Source organism: Tremella mesenterica, assembly GCF_000271645.1.
Source record: "Tremella mesenterica DSM 1558 unplaced genomic scaffold TREMEscaffold_1, whole genome shotgun sequence".
Lineage (NCBI taxonomy): Eukaryota > Fungi > Basidiomycota > Tremellomycetes > Tremellales > Tremellaceae > Tremella > Tremella mesenterica.
The window spans coordinates 513,600-536,142 of record NW_006711225.1 but is presented as its reverse complement, the minus strand read 5'-3'; the positions used below and the strand labels follow the sequence as shown (position 1 = coordinate 536,142).

The window sequence follows — 22,543 nt, the reverse complement described above, 5'->3', positions numbered from 1 at the left end:
ACGAGCTCAGGTAACTTGCCCAGCAAGAAAGCTGCAAGTCCGCCATCCAAACAACAAAGGAAACATCAACAAAGGAAATATCAACAACCTGTCAGAAATCAAGGACAAACACAAACACCACTACGTCACTCTCGCTACCCTCGACACTTCAGGCTCCTGTCAAGATATCTCTTGTCAGCGCAGCATCCTTCCCGCTCTGCCATGAAGAGCGCAGAAATTTATGGAATCACTACCTCAAGTCAAGTCTCAAGTCTCATTGATCCTCATCCAGCTGAGGACGATGATGATGATGACTCTCCCGCAGACATTCAGAAACTCAAGGAAATTATCCCCGCAGACTTCCATTCTCATTTGGAAGTATTTAGTAAATCCAAATCCGACAAGCTCCCAGAACATGGACCATATGATCATGCCATAACACTCGAAGGCAATGCACAGCCTAAGTTTGGCCCAATCTATAGTCTATCTGAAGTAGAGTTAAAGGCTTTGGATGAATATCTCAAGGAAAACCTCAAGAAAGGATTTATACGACCAAGCTCAAGCCCCGCTGGATCACCCATCCTGTTTGTCAAGAAACCTGATGGAACTCTCCGCCTATGTGTGGACTATCGACAACTCAACAGTATCACTCGCAAAAATCGCTACCCACTCCCGTTAATTCAAGAATCCCTCGATCGACTCAAAGGTGCTTCATGGTTCAGCAAGATTGACTTGCGTGCGGCCTACAATCAAGTCCGCATTGCCAAAGGCGATGAATGGAAAACAGCATTCCGCACCCGTTATGGACACTACGAATATCTTGTGATGCCCTTCGGTCTCACAAATGCCCCCGCCTCTTTCCAGAACCTCATCAATGATGTTCTAAGAGACTTTTTGGATATCTTTGTCATTGTCTACCTCGATGACATCCTCGTCGTCAGCAAATCAAAGGAAGAACATATCACCCACGTCAAGAAAGTCTTGGATCGACTCCAACAACATCAACTGTGGGCAAAAGCAGAAAAGTGTACCTTCTTCAAACATGAGGTTGATTTCCTAGGCTACCTTGTCTCAGACAGAGGTATCAGAATGGACCCTCATAAAGTAGAAGCTGTTACAAACTGGCCCCCACCAAAATCAGTTCATGATGTTCAAGTCTTCCTTGGCTTTGCCAACTTCTACCGTCGTTTCATCAAGGCATACTCCAAGGTCACGGCACCCCTCACTCAACTCCTTCGCAAAGAAGTCAAGTTTGATTGGGGTGAAACTCAACAAAACGCATTCGACACTCTGAAAAAATCATTCACCACTGCCCCTATACTTCAACACTTCCAACCAAATAAACCCATTGTTGTGGAGACAGACGCATCTGACTTTGCTATTGCAGGTGTGCTCTCCCATTCAGACAACAATCGACTCAATCCCATTGCTTTCTATTCCCGAAAACTTCAACCTGCAGAACTCAACTATGAAATTTACGACAAAGAAATGCTTGCCATAGTGGAAGCATTCAAACATTGGCGACCATATCTTGAAGGAACTAAGGAAATCACTGTATACACAGACCACAAAAATCTGGAATATTTCACAACATCTAAGGTGCTCAACAGACGACAAGCTCGTTGGGCAGAACTCCTCGCAAACTTCGACTTCAAAATTCACTACCGACCTGGAACAAAGATGGGTAAACCAGATGCCCTGACCAGGAGGTCAGACCTTCAAGGGGGGAGTAGAGCTGCAGATGCACCTCCACACACACTCCTTAAACCAGGACAATTTGTCATTGGTGCCCTCATACCTCCAGACACTCCCAACGCACCCCCACACTCAGATATTATTGCTAGGATAAAGCAACTTCAGCCTGAGGATCCCATCATCCAAGAGCTTTTGCCTTACCTGCAATGTCCCGCTACTCCCGTACCCCAAGGACTTCAAGGAAAACTCAAGGATTTTAGAATAAAGGACAACATCGTTCATTTCAACAACAAAATCTATGTCCCAAACAACAATGAACTCAAGATCAATTTACTTCAACAAACACATAATTCCCCTACCTCTGGACACTATGGTCAACACAAAACATATCAACTTCTCTCTCGTCATTATTACTTCCCAGGCATACGACAATTCACCAACACCTATGTGGATGGTTGTCATACATGCGCACGCAACAAAGTCCCTCGACATAACCCCTATGGACCACTTCAACCATTACCCATTCCCTCTCAACCATGGCAATCTATTTCAATGGATGCTATTGTCAAACTCCCACTATCAAATAACTTCAACTCTATCATGGTCTTTGTTGATCGCTTCACTAAACAAGCCCACTTTATCCCGTTCAAGGAAGATGGCTTTGATGCACCCAACCTAGCTACCATGTTCAGACAAAACATTTGGAGACTTCATGGACTACCCAAGGATATTGTTTCAGATCGCGGATCAATCTTCAACTCTCAGGTTTGGCGCTCTTTTGTCAAAGGCTTAGGGATCACCCCGAACTTCTCTACTGCCTTCCACCCTCAATCAGATGGTCAGACAGAACGTGTCAATCAAGTCTTAGAACATTACCTCAGATCATTCTGTGACTATGATCAATCCAATTGGTCATCTCTTCTGGATCTTGCAGAGTACAGTTACAACAACTCTGTTCACTCATCAACAAAATGCACTCCTTTCCAAGCAAACTATGGATACCATCCAAATGATCCCACTTCACCATCACCTTCAACTCTCTCTGTTCCAGCAGCAGGAGAACACCTTCAGACACTACATCATCTTCATCAAACTCTTGCCAACAACATCAAGTCAGCTCAAGAAAATTATACAAAACACTTCAACAAAAAAGTCAAGGACATCAACAACAAGGATCAACCACTTTTCAAAGTTGGTGATCAAGTCTTCCTCAACAGACATAACATTCAAACACTACGACCCTCGCTCAAACTTGATCAAAGGATGCTAGGTCCCTTCAAGATCATTGAAGCCACATCCTCTCCACTCGCGTTCAAAATTGAACTACCACCTTCAATGAACATACACCCTGTATTCCATGTCAACCTTCTTGAACCCATGCGTAAAGGACATCCTCAACAACCTCAAGACCCTCCACCACGCATGAAGTCAATGGTCAAGAAGAATATATTGTCAACCATATCCTCGACTCTGTATTGGTGCAGACAACGGCTATGATTACCTCGTCAATTGGAAAGACTACTCCGTGCCCATGATTCATGGGAACCCTGGGAAAATGTCACTCACACAGCTACAAAACATTCGTCGACACACTCAGATCCAATCTTCCCTCCCAACCCAAAGCTCATCGACAAAAACCATCAAGACCAAAACTCAAGATCAATCGTCAATCAGATCCTCAATAGTAGATCAACCCGGGCTCAGAGGACTTTCGTCCCTTAGAGGGGGGAAGCTCCTTGTTCATGAATAGTGATAAAGAAATCTGACTCATTGCTCAGAATAGTGATAAGGAAAATATGACTCATGCTAAGGAACTGTGATAAAGGATTGAAGGGAAATATGAGTTCATGGTATTTAGCAGTTCAGCAGTGAGGCATTTACGTGATTGGCTGAAGCCTGGAAGGTTCAGCAGTTTAGCAGTGAGGCATTTATGTGATTGGCTGGAATTAGTTTCCCGTGGTGCACTCACTTTGAGGCATTTATGTGATTGGCTAGAAAATCCCTCACACGCTTTTTATTTAGCACACCTACTTTAGTTTTGAAGGGTATAAAAGGAGCACATCTCCCCCCTCTTTCTTCAGCAATGTATCTTCATCTTGAAGTTGAACTTCATCTTTGAAAGTCACCTAGTTGGTTCTAACCGAAGGCCTCAGTACCCTCAGTACCTAAGGCAGTCATCAAGCTCTACGAGCCAGAGACTAAAACCCTTCAGTACCCAAGGCAGTACTTTGCAACCGCAGTCTACCCGCAGGCGTGACAACACATCACACAAAGTACATTCAATCAGCCAGGACCTCAGATCCCAAGGCACCTCAAGAAGTGTGACAAGTTCGCGCAAACCCTCAACGATAATCAGGACAAATGGGCCAACACAGGTTACAATTCACAATGATGGGACAATTAAAGTACAGGGTGGAGAGGGCAGTACAGTCATTGTCGAGAGATTAGAAGATTCTTCAGTCCATACCCCTCATTGACAGTCTCATTCATTGTGAAGTATGCAATGGTGTTAAAGGTCAACATTCGATCACCTCCAAATGTCAAAACACTATGCATCGGGGATGGGCGAGGGGATGAGTATCTTCTCGGCACGTTGCGCAATCTCACTTCCTAATGTCTGCCACCCCGGTCATTTTCCTTTGTTTGACAGGTCATGTACGCAGATTGATATGTGATAGTGTATGTATTGTTGTACATGTTTCTGGAGCTTGTATTCAGGAATTCGCTCGAATCACTTGCAGACATCCAACAACGACATTTTCCCACATAGCGAATGAAGGAAATGTCACGTCGTTCATCAGCTGATTAGCGTAATTTCATTCATTCATGTGGAATTGAACATCAGTTCGAAGTACGCAGGAGTCAATTGACTGGAAGAGGATTAGAATGGTAAGAATCTGATCAAACTTCATACGTACAGTACGTTTCCTCAATCAGAATTGTGTCTTCAATACAACACCTATCACCTTTTCCATCTTCATCGATCATGACACAGCCTTGTCACAGCATTCTCGCTCCATAACCACACGTTGAAACGTCTAGAATGATCAGCTCTGTCTTCTCAAACCCAACAACGTTTCCAACTCCGATCACGATTATGACGTTCGAGAGGCGAGCACGAACCTACGTCATATCCAACTCTCCTTTCAACGCTCACTCCACACGACCCAAATCCTAGTTCCAGTAGAGGGGATAAAACCCGTCTCAGTCGGTCGAATAGTGGTCAACACTCCCCCTACGACCCTAAAAGTAATTTCTATCCTCCACTTCCAAACGACAACTCGACACTGATCCAACCAAGTGATGAGTCCAACCCCATCCGCGGTCACTTCCATCGATTACCCTCCGTCCTTGATATCGGAGGAATGTATCGAGACAGGACACTGGAGTCACAGGACTCGCCCCAGACGTGATTCGCCCACACTGAGCCATGGAAGTAGACCATCGAGTGAGGCGCTTAGTATCCTCAATTTTCCGACCATGAACCATGAACGCGCCCCGCTTCCTAGTATCCCCCTGAGTGGTACCAGGTCTTCAGCGCCCAGTCAAGGTCCGAAAAGCGGGTCAACGGGTGGGACGGCCATTCAGTCCATAGATGCTTCTACCCTTCGAACTCCACGCAAAGGCGCTTTGGGTCCGGACGAGGGAGCCGCACCACATCCAGGCAGAAACCAAACCTTTAAGTCTTGTGAAAGGGGCAAGAGGAACGCGTTTTGCCCGGTCACACCCACGCACTTGGAGTATGCCAGAAGGCGGCGTACCGATGGAACGACACAGATGATCCTGGACGGAGTCACGATCGATTCTTGTAAAGCAGATTCGACAGAAGTCCCACCCAAAATACAACCTGTACAGTCAACGACGGAGATACATGATGAATCATGGTTCAAGATCCATGGGCCGCCGCGTGCCACGCATATCAAGTGGGATGCAGAATATGCCAATGGTACATCACTACAACACGACGGGGAGAGTGCCTGTGGAAAACGATGAAATACGTCTGGTAGAGCTGTGAGCTAGAATCGGAGCTGCAACACGGTAGACCCACTCACTTTCTTGACCTACAATTGTTGAGCCTCAACAACCATCTCGTCCTGTCTATATCTGTCTATGTCTTCTCTCTTAAGCCTCTTAATCTGTCCAGCCAGGCCAATATCTCCTCTCTTCTCGAGTACATAGATAATGCCGTCATACGTCCTGGCATTCGGGAACGGCAGTCGCCCGACGAGTCCATGTATTGAGCCCTCTTCGAAATCCGTGGATCGCATCGCCTCCAGAAGTTGGATCATCTGATCATCCTTCCCTCGCCTGGCTAAGGAACATAACAACACATTGTAGCTCTGCAATCCAGGGTCGAACCCCTCATCGATGACCGCATGCAAAGCACTGATTCCCTCCGCAGGCCCCAGGCGATGGCATATTTCTCTAATGAAGGTGGAGTGCGTCGCTGATGTGGGCCGCCAGGAGGGGGGTAGCACATGCGCCAGTTGCAGATATTGCATATGTCTGCTACGAAGGTCAGAAGTGAGAGTACAGGAGAGAAGGGAAGGTAGAATGGAAGTGATGATGTCGATGGAAGGAAACGCTTTGAGGGAGGTTGACGTCGGTACGATGGATCGAAATGATAGAGGTAAACCGTACCATTGCCAATGAGCAGAGAAGTGTGAGATAGCAGTCTCGTGGGATCCTGATGCTCGAATACTGATAAGTTGAGCGTGACGCCATAAGTTTTGTCGTGATGATAAGGATATGAATAGAGCTCCGGGTGGACGGCAGAAACGTGACTTGAACCGATGAAGGATTGTGGGATGAGAAGAAGAGATATATTCGAGATGTCTAATAATGGTGGCAAGTGTTGTAGGAGATGGGGGATGGTGGAGGGCATGCCGAAGCCGCTGTGCCAGTATCCGGGGCTGCCATGGCACGTCCGGCAGAGCCTGGTCGTCCGTGTTCTCGTCTTCCGCATCACGTGGATGATACAGTAGCTGATCCAGCCGCTGACGAGCGGGCTCAGACCACTGTACCGAAGAAGGTGGGTTATTCAGTAGCTCAGTGACAGCGTCCGTCCACCCAGCAGAGGCCATTGCGATCATGTATCTATTCCACCATCCACTCACTTGCTTTTCGGCGACAGTCCGATGTTTCAGTCCTCTAGCTGACTCCGACTCTTGTGGCGAAGTATTTATAATATAAGTCTGAGTTACATTGCCCATGATGTTAACAGATTGTTGAGGCGAAAGGTTCAAGACAAGGTAATTCATGAAAGGTCTGAGAACTACCGGTAATAGTCCCTTTTTAGCCGCGAGCATTAGGAATTGTGAAAGAAATTGGAAATCACGTCCAAGAATCTCGGAGATACGTTCGACGATGGGCTTCCAGGTGGTCTTGAGGGATGGGTGAGATCTGGTGGCCGGACGATTTGGGATGAGATTGAGCCAGAAGAGGAAGCCGTCTTTGTCGGGAGGATTGGCATCAAGACAAGCGGTCGCAGCTGATAGATACACAGCACGAGCATGTGTTGGTATTTGAAGCCTACGCAAATCATCGTATACTGCTCGAGCGGCTGCAAGGTCACCGGAAGCGACATGTCGGACGATTGAGTCGCATCTCATCGGCTGAATGTGTTTTGTGGGAGGGGTAGAAGGGTGAGCCTGGGGGAAGAGGGTGGGCCAAGGGATGGGACGTTGCGTCAGGGGCCGAGGAGGTAGAGATATGGCGGCTGCGCGATAGTCAGCAGACTCGACTTCGAGGAAGGAAAAGGAAGGGGGTGTAGAAGTTGGGGTGGAGTCGGTCAAGAGTTCCACATCCAGGGCGGACCATACCGACTGGACCGCAGGTGCACTGGTGACGAGAGTCCTTCGCCACAGGTTAGATTGTCGTAGTACTAGTCCCAAGACAAATCCAGCCTTGGAAGCTCTTATGGACATTGTTGTAAGCAGAGGTAGAGGGAAGAAAAGATTGAAAAAAGATGAAAGAGAGGGAGAGGAAGAGGAATGGAGAGTTGGAAGCGGAATCAAAACTCGTGGTATGAGGAATTTGGTTCCGTTCCCCCCTTAGCAGCATCACCATGATCCCCTCCCTCTACTTGACTCTCCTCCTCTCTCTCGTCGCCTGTAATGCTCTTATAGACATCAGGTGCTTCTATCTAACGTCATGTCCATGAACCTTGGTGCAGCAAAAAGGGGCAAGCCAAAAATTGTGAGCTGAATCGCTTGCTCACACGAAATAGAGCTCACTGACGTCTGCAGCGACCGCCGAAGAAAGTCGGTATTTCAGCAAGAGCAGCGGAATGTAACTGATCTTGTACAGCCAGACCCTCAGACTTCCATCAAGGAGACCTGGATCAAGCTTGCAAACGCTATCAGAGAGATTCAAAATCACAATGCCTCCAAGCTCAGCTTTGAGGAACATTACCGCTATGCCTACAATATGGTCCTCTTCAAAAGTCAGCTTCCTGTCCGGCAGTTTCAGGGTGGAGCTTATAGACAGATGGAGACCAACTGTACGCCGGAGTCAAAGGACTCATCTCGGAGCACTTGGAAAAGCTAGCAGAGGACAAAATAGTTCCTACTTTTCCCAGAAGCTCTGGAACTTCGGGTACTGGGAAAAGGCGTAGTGGGGCCGAAGCTGTTGAAAGTGCCATGGAAGGGGATAGGTTCTTGAAAGCCGTGAAGACTGTTTGGGAAGATCATACAGGGAGTATGCGGAAACTTAAAGATGTTTTGAAATATATGGTGTGTCGAGCGAGACTAGTGTCACAACGGGGTGTATCTTTACAAGCTGATTCACAGGACAAGGTATATACCCCAGCGGCTGGTGTTCCTCAGATATACGATGTCGGTCTGACCTTATTCCTTCAACATATCGTCCGATCCTTAAGACATTCGATTCACACTCATCTGATCGCCACTCTCTTATCCCAGATACAGCTGGAGCGAGATGGCGAGATTATCACCCGATCCACCGTCCGGGACTGTATCGACATCCTACTTCGCTTGACTTTATCGGAGAGGGAAGGAGGCAAGAGTGTCTATTCAACCGATTTTGAACCTGAATTCCTACGCAACAGCGCGGATTATTACCGTGCTGAAGCTCTGGAGATCATTGAAAGAGGCGATGCTTCCCGTTACCTCCAAAACGTATGTAAAATATTTTGCACTGTCTCATGTTGATGGCTCAAATATCAGGTCGAGAGAAGATTGTCAGAAGAGACCGACCGAACGGCTCATTACCTTTCCAGCCTTACACATTCTCAATTACATTCTCTCTTGGTAGAACACCTCCTCACTCCTCACCTATCCACCATTCTCAGCATGCCGGGCTCCGGTCTCGTTTCAATGATCGAACACGATCGAGTCTCAGATCTTCGTCGTCTGTACACTCTCTTCCTTCACGTACCCAAGGATGCCGGACGAATCGCTCTTCGGCTGGCTCTCAGAGCCGATGCCGAGGATAGAGGAAGGACCATCAACGAGAACTCTGCGTTGTCAGAGAGTGGGTCCGCAGGCCCCGCCGAGGAGCAGACTATGGACGTTGATCCAGATGACGTCAAAGGCAAGGGGAAAGCTAAGTCTCAAGTGGTGTCCGGAGGCAACGCTCTGTTGGCGGCTTTGAAATGGGTGCAAGATAGTGTGGATCTCAAGGACAGGTTTGATCGTTTACTCGACGAGGCATTTGGAGGAGACAAAAGTCTCCAGATGTCGATCAATGAAGCTTTTCAAAGTTTTATCAACGCCAACCCAAGGAGTCCAGAGTATCTGTCACTTTACATCGACGAACATCTCAAAAAGGGCACCAAAACGGTGAGCTTTGATGTTCATCACGTCAGACATGTTTCACTATATCTCATGTCGCACGAATTCTGAATGAGGGATGATGAAGTTGATCACGGCTGATGACCGTAGAAATCCGAAGATGAGATCGAAGCGGCTCTGGATAAGACAACAACCCTCTTTAGATTCCTCCAGGACAAAGACAAGTTCGAAAGATATTACAAGATTCACCTGGCCAGAAGACTGTTATACGGTCGGAGTGTTTCGGACGATGCAGAAAAGGGCATGGTCGCCAAACTGAAAGTGGAAATGTGAGTTTAAATATTCGTCATTCTAGATGACTGATATTCCAGGGGCTTTCAATTCACCCAGAAGCTGGAAGGCATGTTTACCGACATGCGACTGTCAACAGACTCTGCGCATCTTTTCCAACAGTTCACACAACGACATCAAGTAAGCTTATCTCTTACTTCGTACCATGCCCATTGGGTTGCTCCGGCATGCTCCGATGAATACAATCATCGTCACTACTTCTTTCCTGGTAGCCAAAACTGACCTAGCTAGATCCCGTTTTCCCTGTCCGTGAATGTCCTCACTGCATCCTATTGGCCTCCCACCATAGTCTCTGCCTCAACGTGCACCTTTGGTCCTTTACTCTCTTCCGGTCAAGATACTTTCGAGAAATACTACGCTGGAAGACATTCCGGCCGTAGATTAGTATGGCAAGGTGGTTTAGGAACGGCAGATGTCAGGGTTCGGTTCAAAGCCAGAAGCCATGATTTGAACGTGTCCACTCAGGCGTTGGTGGTGTTGCTGTTATTTGAGAATGTCCCAACAGATGAGTCGTTGGCATACACCGTAAGTCTCTTCCGTGCAACTCCCTTCTTGTGGTTCGATATACACATCAGATGTTATGTTGACGATTCAGGAAATACAATCGTCTACGAATCTACCAGATGCCGACCTTCGTAGGACACTGCAATCTTTGGCGTGCGGCAAATTCCGAGTATTGACGAAAACACCTAAAGGGAGAGAAGTCGATTCTACCGATGTTTTCAGCTTCAACGAAGGTTTCACCAGTAATCTTGCAAGGATCAAAATTATGCAAGTCGCGAATAAGGTAGAGAGCAACAAAGAGAGAGAAGAGACTCAAGAACAGGTGGCAGAGGAGAGGAAACATCAGATTGAAGTAAGTTTTCTCTCCACCCACAACAACTACGTTCCCTTATTCGGACTATTTCCTGTCCGAGTTGGAAGGAGAAGCCATAGCTGATCAATAGGCATGTATCGTGAGAATCATGAAGAATAGAAAGATGATGTCACATAACGACCTCGTTTCTGAAGTCGCGCACCAGCTCAGTTCACGTTTCAATCCACCTCTCAACTTGGTGAAGAAACGGATAGAAGGGCTTATCGACGTGAGTCATAATCTGTCACAGATCCGGCGAGTTGACGTGCAGCGTGAATATTTGGAGAGGACAGGGGATATGGCAACTTACAAGTATTTGGCATGATGACATGAATATGTATGTAAGCATTCAGGAGCAGCACTAAAAGGGGCTTGTGAGTCACAGTAAAAAGATGACATGGTAAATTCATGCATCATCACCTACACTCTCTTCCTTCCACCACTCATTCCGTGTCAAGAATCATACTTGTATCAGTGTCGTGGCCAGAAAGTTGTCCCGAGACTGGTCGGTTCCACAGGCCTTTAGTCCACTTGCTGTCATCAAGCCAAGCGGCTTCCAGCGCTCTTCGGGCTGAGTCTTCGTCAAGTCCTTCAATGCCCCATCTGAAAGCACTGCCGTCATAGTTGAAGAAGTGCTCCTTTGGATTGGTCAGGATAGCATTCTTGGTATCCAATGAGTTACATGCCTGTTGAATGGCTGTATAAAAACAGACCTGATATAAAGACCCTATGTCTAGAAGTGCATGATACCTGATATTTGTCTTGGTTGTCCCATCCTTTTTGGGGCCCACAGCATGGTCCTTGAACCATTCATTGGTGAGGCCGTGCAGTGAAGCAAGATAGCGATACCAGGCGCCACGATGAGATTCAAGACAATCTTCCCGGACAATGAATGCTGAGATATCTGAGTCCAATGTGGCTTGGTTTTTGAGGACCGAGATCTGGCTGATTTGGCTGACAGGTAGAGCTTTGGGGTCAAGCTTGTATAGCGGTAACTCAACATGAGAGCTATCAGCCGGGTGTAAATGTCGACGAGAGAAAGACCGAGTTATCAACTCTTGTGGTCTATACTCGTCAACATAGACAGACTCTGGGTGGAGGTCCATTGGATCAACGGTCTCGTATCCATCATGAGCGCTGGGTTGGTTCGCTTCGTCCTCATTGACATCTGGTCTGTTGGGAACTTCAGAGTCAATAATGCCCAAAGCATGTGGAGTGAGTTCACCAAGAAATTTGGACTGATCAACTCCCGTCCGGAAGGAAGTGTGTGAGTCAGATGACAATCTGTCATCTTGTCCTACTCGAAAGCTATTGTATGTGGCTGTGAATGTTTGCCAAGGCTCACTGTTCATAGTTGCTCAGTGTAGAGATACTGTCAACAGTAAAGTTCGTGGAGATGAAGTTGAGTGAAAATCAGAGTGATTAACTCGGAGACAGGATCAGGAGGAGTAAAACGTATGAATGAGAAAGAGGAAAAGTTGAACCTGCGGAAGATTCGATCTCCGCTCGGGTCTCCATCTCAGCCAAAGTCAGAAGAAAGGAAAAGTCAGAAGAAGGGAGAGTGGTTTAGTCTACTCCTTCTCAACTTGTATAGTAGAGCCGTCGAGATTCTGAAGCTTCAATCGCATTGGAAAATTTTGAGTAAAGGGTAAGGTCGCTCACCCGGAACTTGGTCACACCCGGTCATTGATCACGCGTCGCGTCCTACATGTGATATATCGAACGTGTTGTTTATCTCTCTTTGCCTCTTGTCTGTTCATCATTATGCAGACCACAGCAGATCCACTAGAGGCCGCTATTGAGAAGTATAAATCCCGGAAACATCTACCCCCTTCCAAACGCCAAAGTCAACGAGAAATCGCACGGTATTTTGGTGTAAGCCAATCTACCCTGTCTTACCGATTGTCCCACTCTCCTTCCTCCCGTGAGGAATCACATCGCCGTCTTCAAGCTCTGACACCTGAAGAAGAAGACTGCATCGTCAATTATATCCGTAGATCTTCTCAGAGCGGTCACCCCCCATCCCCTGCTCACATTACCGAGATCGCAAAGAATCTTCGTCAAAACCGACTCATGCTCTCTCACAATCCCAATCCCAATAACATCATCATACCTCTTGGAGTCAATTGGCTTCAAAAGTTCAAGAACCGACATCCTGAAGTCAAAACCACATGGTCTCGCGCCCTGGATATAGCTCGAATCGATGGATGTGAGATGACACTCATCAAGAGATGGTTTACCGAGATGTCAGCACTCCGCAATCAATATCACTACTTGCCAGAAAACATCTATAACATGGACGAGACAGGATATAACGTTGGTACTACCTTGTCTTCTCAAGTAATGACAGTAGCAGAAGGAGACAAAAGTGTGAAGGGAAAGGTGGTGAAAGCGCAGAAGGGTCGGCAGGAATGGGTTACCGCAATCGAGTGTGTATCAGCTGTAGGTCGAGCTCTTCCCCCCATCATTATCTTCAAAGGAAAAGCGGAATTCAACCTCCGAATGCGTCCACAAGATCGAGATATTGAGGGTTGGCAATGGACAACAAGCTTGAAAGGGTGGTCAAGTAATGCACTTGCCTGTTACTGGCTGAAATCACAATTTGAACCGATGACAGCTCCAGCCGATACCTCTCAACGTCGACTGCTTATCTTAGATGGTCACGGAAGTCATGTCAAGGCCGACTTCATCAGCTTTTGTATCGAACATTCAATTGATGTCATGGTCCTTCCTCCACACTCCTCCCATTGGACACAACCACTCGATACTGGTGTTTTTAGTCCTCTCAAACGTCACTTGATGAAGTTCTCGGACATTGCAACTCGATACAATGCAACATCAATCGATAAGGAGAAGTGGGCAGCGGACCTAGTAACAGCCAGAGAGCTAGCGATGACGAAGGAGCATATTGCTACTGGTTGGAGGAAGTCCGGTTTACACCCTTTCAACCCCAATGTTGTGTATCGCTTACTCTCTACTCCCACCGAGACACCCACCCGTCCGCTTCTTCACTCCCAATCCTCTGCATCAATCACCTCCGAGAATGATGAGCTCCTACGGAATACACCAGCTATCAATGCCACACCAATAAAGAAACGACTCATAGATGTAACTACCGAACTTGAAAGTGAACGGTCGGAACGTACAATAGTAGAAATGGAGAACAAGGAGCTGCATGCTCTCCTCAAGCCTCCAAAGCGTCAGAAATCAGGTGCTACTGTAGGGAACCTTGGGACACATAATTTCACAGGTGGGACGGTACTTGAGAGGCTCCGGGAGATTGAGGTGGCAGCAGAACAGAGGAAAAAGGGGAAACAGAAGAACAAAGGGGGACCGGAAGGAAGGGAGGATCGCACGGAAGGGGATGCGCCGGAAACGATTACATCGGTGATAGAACAAGCAGGAGGCATGTTAGAGGTATTGGAGGGTAGCCAGGGGCCAAGTACTGTCCGTCGCATCATTTTACGTGTGTAGGTAGCATATTGAATGCATGACATGCGTTCTTGTGATGTGTATACGATCTGCGGAAGAAATGATCAATGACCGGGTGTGACCAAGTTCCGGGTGAGCGACCTTACCTGTGGCGGACGGCGTCACACGGTAGACACTACTTTGCACACCCAAAATGCATACATGTTCTCCTCTTCATACGTGTTGCTTCTTCCTATATCTTGTCAAATCCTGGTCTATCAAGTGCATAAACCATGCCATCACAATCCCTGACCGCTGCTCTACTTGATTGTCATAGAGTTGCAGCACCTACAGTACCCAACTTCTCCGCTATAGCCAAAGAACACAATGTTGTACGCACCACCCTCAGTCGCCATTACTACAAATCTCTTCATGACATTCCACCTGATGGTCGATCCAACCAAGCTCATCTTGATGAACATGAAGAAGCTGTCTTAGTAAAGCGTGTGCTTGAGTTGGGGAAGCGTCGACTCTATCCCACTCCTGCCATCCTGCGGAACATGGCATACGAGATCTGTGGTACCCTTCCGTCTAGCAAGTGGGCAACCCGGTTCATAGATCGCCACAAGGACAAAATCAAGTGCATGAGGGTTCATGGAATGGAGAAATCACGACATGCGGCCGAGTATAAACCTATCTTTGAGGAGTACTTTGATATTGTGAGTTCACCTACCTCTGAAGAATTATCGCTCATGGCCGTGTAGTTGGAGACACGCTGTGATGAACTAAATATCGGACCTGAGGCAATATTCAACATGGATGAAAAGGGGTTCATCATCGGTCAGACAAACAAGGAATCTTGGATACTCCCCCTTGAAGAGACACTCAAGTCAGACCCAGCAAAAGCGCGCATAGACGGATCCCGAGAATTCGTAACCCTCATCGCTACCATCTGTGCCGATGGCACTGCCCTTCCTCCTGCTCTCATCTATAAAGGGGTTTACGGTCAGGTATGCGAGAGCTGGACATCAGAGGTTCTCCCAAGCGATGAGATCTTCATGGGTGCATCAGAAAAAGGGTGGACAGACGATAATCTTGGACTCCAATGGCTCACGGAGGTTTTCGATAAAAGTACTACTTCAAAACAACTACGGCGTCGTCTTCTTATTGTTGATGGACACTCGAGTCATGTCAACTACACATTCCTGCAGCTTTGTGATTCGCTTCGCATCGCAGTCTGCATTCTTCCTCCACACAGCACCCACCGTCTTCAGCCGTTGGATGTTGGCGTCTTCTCACCACTTTCCTCTCACTACACAACCGTCTCTACCCAATTGTCTGTCGCCTGGGAAGGTAGAGTAGGAATGAGCAAGTCACTCTTCTACCTAATTTTCAAGCAAGCATGGGCCAACGCTCTCTCAGAATCGACTATACGAAACGCTTTCGCCAAGGCAGGCATCCATCCACAGAACCGTAGTGTGGTAATGGATGGCGTCTTCACCCGACCGGTAACCCCTCCCCCAAAAGAGCAAACTACTCCACTTCACTCCTTGTTCAATCCACCCAGCTCCCCCCTCAATGCCTCTGGTTCAGTCAAGCTCATGCATCGAATGCGTAAAGGTGAAGTCACACCCGACTACACAAGCGGCAAGTTGTACAAGGCATTCCGCTCTCTATCAGCCGATCATCGCCTCATGAAATCGAAGCTAGATAATTTGGAGCAGGCAATATCACATACAAAGAGAAAGAGGACAACCCGGAAGTATGTAGCTGATCAAACGGATGGTGGGGTAGCATTCTTAGGGCCACGGCAGTTCCAAGAGGCGAGGGAAGCATTTGAGCGGGAGGAAGCGGAAGCGGAGGAAGCACAGAGGTTGAAGGTTGTTGCCGCAGAGGAACGTGCGGAGAAGAAGAGGGAGCAGGAGGAGGCAACCAAGGTGCGAAGAGCAGAGGTAGCTGAGGCTCGAGCCGAGAAGAAAAGGAAACAGGAGGAGGAAAAGGAGCAAAAGAGACAAGACCGAGAGCTCAGGCAGGCCGAAAAAGCGCTACAAACACTGGCTGCATTTGAAGCAAAGACATCGGCCGGTCCATCAAGATATGTAAGTCATTTCAAAGCACTAGCCATGGCTGATAGCCTCAGGAGTAGTTCTGGAGCGGTCCATCAATATGGTGGATGTAGGGATGGGATAGGTGCCGCACTTGCCTGTTCCGGAGCATTCAGTGTGACAGTGGCTCAGTATGACTCAAGCAAGATGAGGATATGAACTCCTGTTCATAGTATACGAGATACAATGTCATGCAGACGAAGATCATGCATGCACGAAACAAATTTCCACTCAATTGATACCTGCAGAAGGAGTGTGCAAAGTAGTGTCTACCGTGCGACGCCGTCCGCCACAGGTAGTATGAAGACCAATCACTCAAGAGTCTCTTGGCTGGATTACTCTGGGGTACGGTTAAGACCTGTTGTTACGGGGTAATAACGACTCGATGCAGATCCATTGAAGTCAACGGATTAGGATAGAGAAGAGCGGGATTTTGTCACAAACGATGGTTCTTCTTCTCTACTGACCGACGGTAGACAAACCTCGGCTAACTACGTCCTCTTGGGGTGTCGATGTCTCAGTGAGACAGGGTACTCGTCAGGGAACTACGGCTAACTACACCGTAGTGATGTGTCGAGTGGTAAACAATAAGGCGGTCGTCAATGAACTGCGGCTAACTTTGCCGTGGTGCGTCAAACTGCTGAGTGGTCGCTTTCCCTAACTCGAAGGTTGTAGCTACTGAATATATCTCTCACTACTGACAACAATCAAGGATCGCTGAAGAAGTTCAGCAATCTGTAAACTATCTATACTTCTCCTCTCTTCTCATAGAACATCTTTCAACTCCTGCACAGCCTCACGCTCAATCCTCCTCGCTCAACTTCGCTGTACCTCGCCATATCCCCGATGTCCTACTCCGCTCACTTCACCTCACTTTGTCCTACTTCCTCCACTCTGCTCTGTATCTCTCGGTATCCTTCTCCTAACTTCGCTGTAGTTCTCCGCCAGGCGGGATTGTGGTGACTAATAATCCCTAGCTTCCCGTAACTTCGCCGTAGTTGGTCTCAGTGGTTCGGGTTATGGTGGTTGATGGCGGATAGGGGTTCGGTGATGGTGAAAGGAGGGTCGATGGTGGTGATTGTGTCACGAGACATACTGACCAGCATATGCACGATATAACAGTGCCCAACGGAACAGTGATCTAAACCACTGCGACGAAAAGGCCTATTAATCGGCGGTCAACTCTACCGCCGATCGCTGGTTAAATACCCTTCCCCGACTTTCGCTCGACTTGTCACACACTTTGTGACATTATGCACTCTCTTGGGCCCCCGCTTCGGGGCCCCGACAAGGGGACCCCGCTTGGGCCCCCACACTTGGGAAGGGTACGATAGACCGAAAACTTACTCCGAGAGGGAGGTTTTCCAAGTAGGGCCTGGGTTACCCCCGGCGCCGTCCGGGGAGTCGAACCCAGGATCCTACCCGCAACCGCCGATTAATCTGTCAAGAGACATACTGACCAGCATATGCACAATATAACAGTGCCCAACGGAACAGTGATCTAAACCACTGCGACGAAAAGGCCTATTAATCGGCGGTTAACTCTACCGCCGATCGCTGGTTAAATACCCTTCCCCGACTTTCGCTTGACTTGTCACACACTTTGTGACATTATACTGTCACAATCGTCGTTTCTCCTTCTCTACTGACCGACGGTCGACAAACCTCGGCTAACTACGTCGTAGTGGGGCGTCGTTGTCTCACTAAGACAGGGTACTCGTCGAGGAACTACGGCTGACTTCGCCGTAGTGATACGTCGAGTGGTGAAATGATAAGATGATCGTCGATGGACTGCGGCTAACTTCGCCGTAGTACGTTGAACTGCTCGGTGGTAGCTCTCCTTAACTCGAAGGTTGTAGCTACTGAATATATCTCTCGCTACTGACAACAATCAAGGATCGCTGAAGAAGTTCAGCGATCTGTAAACTATCTATACTACTCCTCTCTTCTCATAGAACGTCCCTCAACTCCTGCACTGCCTCACGCTCAGTCCTCTTCGTTCAACTTCGCCGTACCTCGCCATATCCCCGATATCCTACTCCGCTCACTTTGACTAACTTCGCCTACTTCCCCTGTTCTGCTCTCCCTCGGTTCCCTTCCCCTAACTTCGCCGTAGTTCTCCGCTAGGCGGGGTTATCGTGACAAATCCCCCCTTGGTTCTCGTAACTTCGCCGTAGTTGGTCTCAGTGGTTCGAGTGGAGGTTGGTGATGGTGAAAGGAGGGTCGGTGATGGTGGTTGTCAGGGATGTTACGACGTAGTTCGTGACAGATTGTCAGGGGATGTTAGGATATGGTTCGTGACAGTTTTGGGTTGTGGTGGCAGATGGCGGATAGGGGTTCGGTGATGGTGAAAGGAGGGTCAATGATGGTGGTTGTCAGGGGGTGTTACGATATGGTTCGTGACAGTAATCATGTCACGAACTACGCCGTGACACCTCAATTATCCCACCAGCAACGACCCTCCTTTGACCATCAAAACCCCTATCATGTCTTAACCTCTTCACTCTACACGTAACTCAGGACATCTGAGACCAACTAGGGCGAAGTACAGCGGGAGAATAAGGTATACCGGGGTCTGGAGCATAACAACGGCGAAGTGCGGCAAAGCTAGGCGGACTTAGGGGGACTAGGGACAAAGGGAGCCGAAGTACGGCGAAGTTAGATGGAGTTAGGCTGAGTAGGGACAATGGGAGCAGAAGTGCGGCGATGTTAGGTGGAGTTAGTCGAAGGGAGGAGAAGTACGGCCGGGGACTCGGGAAAGTTGGATGAAGTGTGTTGAAGTACGTCTAAGCGCGAGAGGGTTGGATGAACATCTAGGAGGAGTAGATAATATTAGCTGAGAAGATCGCTGAAGTTCTTCAGCGATCCTTGATTGTTGTCAGTAGTGAAAGATTGATAGAGATAGCTACATACAAATTATGATACATCGCCATCAGAGAAAACCCCCAGTTAGAGTAACTACGCCAAAGTACGCCGTAGTTACACTCCTTTCGACGTCTGCGCCCTCCCAGTTGGGTGAGACATCAACTTTGAAGCGTCAAGTTAGCCGAGGTTCGTCGACCGTCGGTCTGTTAGAAGGAAGTTGTTCGACGGTCGTGACAGTTTGGGAGTTCTTTGATAAAATCCATCGAGATACTTGACCAAGGCTTCGTAGCCACTTGCAGTGGTTTAAGCTCTCCATGAGGTTTCTGCCTGTTAGTCTTCGCTCTCTGACATACTGCGCAGCCGGCAATATAATCCTCGACATCTTTCCTTACTCCAACCCAAACATAATCCCTCAGGACTAGTTCGAGGGTCTTCGCCGACCCTGGGTGACCAGCTAAAGGCGAGTCGTGTCGCATCTTCATAATCTTTAGGCGAGCATCGGCGTAGTTTGGCACATAAGTGTGATTGTCGAACGTGAGGAAACCCCTTGAGGTCCAACCACCACAAAGTATTAAGGGGGATCGCAAACTACGGCGTAGTTCGGTGATTGACTCTGGTTCCTGTACGTCATCGTGACATGTCGGATGGGAACACCCATGCCGGATGGGAACACTTAACGCAAATAACTCCTAGCAGCTCCTCCCTGACTTCCTCTACCTCTTCATCCTCCTGGATTCCAACTATCAGATCTATAGGGTTGACAAGGCCATTTTCCTTTACTTCTCTCGTTCCCTGTAATGCTCGAAGGAGGTGGTGTAACTCCGACGTGGTGGCGTCAACTTTGTCGAACTTCGGCAGACCTTGAATAAGGTTGCTTTCTTGTACCATAGTACTTCCTTTCCCGGAGTGATAATCCGCCCGTCTAGATAATCCATCTGGAAGGCTCGCTTGTGTCCCTGGCCAATACACCATCTTAAATCTGAAGTTAGCTAATTCTTCTACCCACCTACCTTGGCGGGGACTGAGCTGCTTTGGTTCCATCCAATAGGTGAGATTTAGATGATCGGTAAGGACTGTGGTCTCTACCTGTAGCAGTAAGTGTCTCCTTCTTCGGAAGCCCTCAACCACAGCGAGGAACTCCTTTTCTCCTACCGTATAATTTAATTGGGCCGTGTTGAACGCGCCCGACTCGATGGCGACTGGGTGTTCCTGACCAGCTGCATTAATCTGCAAAATTATGAAACCCCAGCCGAAGAACGACGCATCTGTCTGTAGTATAGTCTTCAACATAGGGTCAAAATGGGCTAACACCGGTGCAGTACACATCCTAGCCTTCAACTCCTTAAAAGCCAACTCCGGCTCTGCTCCCCACACAAATGGTACATCCTTCTTTGTTAGGTAGGTGATTGGCATAGCAACCTTCGAGAAGTTGGGAACAAAACGTCTGTAATAGCCAACAACTCCAATAAATCCTCTAGACTCTCGTAGGTTCTTCGGACGTGGAAAGGATGTGATGGCGTGAATGTATTCTGGGTTCACCGATACACCTCGAGAAGATACCACAAACCCCAGGAACACCACTGAATCTCTCTCAAACTCGCACTTACTAGCTTTTACATACAGGCTTGCCTTTCGCAGTACCTCGAAGACCTTCATCGTAGTTCCTCGTAATTCCTCCAATGTATTCCCATAGATGAGAATATCGTCAATGTAGACCACGACTCCATTCCCTAGCAGTTCTCTAAACACCTCGTTCAGGAAGTGTTGGAAAACAGCAGGGGCGTTTCGTAGTCCGTCACGAACAACAAGAAACTCGAACATACCATACTGTGTCCTAAACGCAGTCAGGTGTTCATGTCCTTCCGTCACTCTCAATAACTGGTACGCTCCAATCAGGTCCAGCTTGCTGAAGTACCTTGCTTTTCCAAGTTCTTTGGTGATCTGTCCTAATAATGGTAGAGGGCATGCATCTGGTATAGTCGCCTCGTTTAGCTTTCGATAGTCAATGACCATTCGCCATTGGCCTTCGGCTTTCTTCGGTATCATAAACATCGGTGAGCCGTATGGCGAATTACTTGCTCGAATTCGGCCGGCGGCGGTTTCGCGATCTAGTATGTCTCTCAGCGCGCGTCTCTGATCTTCGCCTTGAGCATAGAGGGAGGCAACCTTCAGGTTCGCCCCCTCCTTAAGCTCAAACTTCAGATCGTAGGACCTCAAAGGGGGGAGAGTCTCTCCTCCTTTCCTCGGGTTGAAAACATTAATGAACTGGTGGTATTGTTCAGGGACTACCTGGAACAACTCCTCTTGTTCCTCCGGGCTCAGCTCTTCGAGCTCATCTTCGCCGCGGAGGTCTGTCTCATCGGTTCGAGTCCTGAGCCCAATGGCTGCCAGGCTCGCGGCATCTCTCGTCTGTGGAAGGGGAGAGGCCAACTCTTCCCCTTCATTCGGCTGGGGTGGGGGAAAGGACATCATGTTTTCCCCCTCGTTCGTCTGGGGAATAGGGAAGGATATAGTGTTCACTCCCCCATTCAAAATTACTCTCTCTTCCCTCATCCATTCCCACCCTATCACGACGTCTGCGTCACAAAGGGTGGTAACATCCATCTTTATTGGGCGAACTTCGCCTAACTTCTCGACACCCAGACTCACTTCGACAAACTCCCCAATGGGTCCAGCCACACTAACCGAGCCGTCAAACATGTGAACTGGTACACTCACGGGGTATTTTCGCTTCTCCTTCCTAATCCTCTTAGCTGCTTTGGGACTGATATATGAACAGGTTGCTCCAGTGTCCCACAAAGCTGTTAGTTCGATGCCTTCGATATACACATTAGACTTGCGTTGATTTTTACAGCTGGAAGGGATTAGGGCATGACAATCGTTTATACATTTTGGAGTGGTGTTTATTGGTTTATATGCACATTTACCTCGTCTCATCAGCTCTTTCCTTTTTCTGGGGATAGGAACAGTGGCTGAGAGAATATGAGTGCGGACCCGCCGAGTCTCGCCTATCGCGACGGGTCCCCATCTTTTTCCTCCTCGTCCATCCCCTGCTCTTCAATGCTCGCTTCCTCCCCTCCAATTGCATTGATCTTCCTCCTGTCCCCCAGAGGGATAGTGTTCCCCACCTCCCCCCCAGCTTCTGCTTTTGTTTCTGATGTGTTGGTTTGGGGAGCTTGATGGGGAGTATCATCATGATCATCATTCGAACACTTCAACAGACAAAGATTCTTCCACCGAGAAAACAGATTCATGTGGAATGTCAAAACTTTTAGACAAGCTACATCTGAGAAGAAGTTCAAGCGCAGAAGCGAAAGAAGATGTTCAAGCAGAAAATGACAGTTTGAAGAATACTGAGAAACCAGTCAAGAATCCCGCTGAGAGACAATGGAAAAGCTATGATATCGTTATCGACTCAAGAGCTTGAAGAGGTGAAGAAATATGGGTCAATGGGGAGATCAAATCCCATCTGATTTGTTCCTCAATGTCAGTTTGACTCATGTTGGGATGAGGAGAGACTAACGAGA

The 22,543-nt window shown here is 48.1% G+C and overlaps 5 protein-coding genes across 5 annotated transcripts; 3 read left to right on the top strand and 2 right to left on the bottom strand.

Moving 5' to 3' along the window:
* Positions 1-5,735: 5,735 nt before the first annotated feature.
* Positions 5,736-7,621, bottom strand: TREMEDRAFT_72633 (uncharacterized protein; the record flags this gene model as incomplete). The annotated part of the gene is made up of 1 exon (XM_007002044.1): positions 5,736-7,621. Exon 1 carries the CDS (start codon positions 7,599-7,601, stop codon positions 5,736-5,738), a length of 1,866 nt encoding a protein of 621 aa, XP_007002106.1. The 5' UTR covers positions 7,602-7,621.
* Positions 7,622-7,780: 159 nt separating this feature from the next.
* TREMEDRAFT_70610 (uncharacterized protein) lies at positions 7,781-10,960 on the top strand (the record flags this gene model as incomplete). Its single annotated transcript, XM_007001929.1, has 12 exons — positions 7,781-7,872; positions 7,923-7,937; positions 7,984-8,119; positions 8,164-8,408; positions 8,466-8,813; positions 8,862-9,476; positions 9,579-9,757; positions 9,800-9,899; positions 10,011-10,304; positions 10,375-10,635; positions 10,727-10,864; positions 10,907-10,960. The coding sequence occupies exons 1-12, from the start codon at positions 7,828-7,830 to the stop codon at positions 10,958-10,960; spliced, it is 2,430 nt and encodes an 809-aa protein (XP_007001991.1). The 5' UTR covers positions 7,781-7,827.
* Positions 10,961-12,452: 1,492 nt separating this feature from the next.
* On the bottom strand, positions 12,453-13,235 carry TREMEDRAFT_70609 (uncharacterized protein). Its single transcript, XM_007001928.1, has one exon. It carries the CDS (start codon positions 12,787-12,789, stop codon positions 12,568-12,570), a length of 222 nt encoding a protein of 73 aa, XP_007001990.1. The 5' UTR covers positions 12,790-13,235; the 3' UTR covers positions 12,453-12,567.
* Positions 13,236-13,510: 275 nt separating this feature from the next.
* Positions 13,511-14,151, top strand: TREMEDRAFT_55799 (uncharacterized protein). The gene has a single exon (XM_007000983.1). It carries the CDS (start codon positions 13,528-13,530, stop codon positions 14,107-14,109), a length of 582 nt encoding a protein of 193 aa, XP_007001045.1. The 5' UTR covers positions 13,511-13,527; the 3' UTR covers positions 14,110-14,151.
* Positions 14,152-14,339: 188 nt separating this feature from the next.
* TREMEDRAFT_58164 (uncharacterized protein) lies at positions 14,340-16,310 on the top strand (the record flags this gene model as incomplete). Its single annotated transcript, XM_007001105.1, has 2 exons — positions 14,340-14,765; positions 14,874-16,310. The coding sequence occupies 2 exons, from the start codon at positions 14,340-14,342 to the stop codon at positions 16,308-16,310; spliced, it is 1,863 nt and encodes a 620-aa protein (XP_007001167.1).
* Positions 16,311-22,543: the final 6,233 nt, after the last annotated feature.

Bases quoted from the DNA above. Each gene is read 5' to 3' on its own strand.
- TREMEDRAFT_70609 (XM_007001928.1), bottom strand. From the start codon at position 12,789: ATGTCGGTTCTTGAACTTTTGAAGCCAATTGACTCCAAGAGGTATGAT.
- TREMEDRAFT_55799 (XM_007000983.1), top strand. From the start codon at position 13,528: ATGACGAAGGAGCATATTGCTACTGGTTGGAGGAAGTCCGGTTTACAC.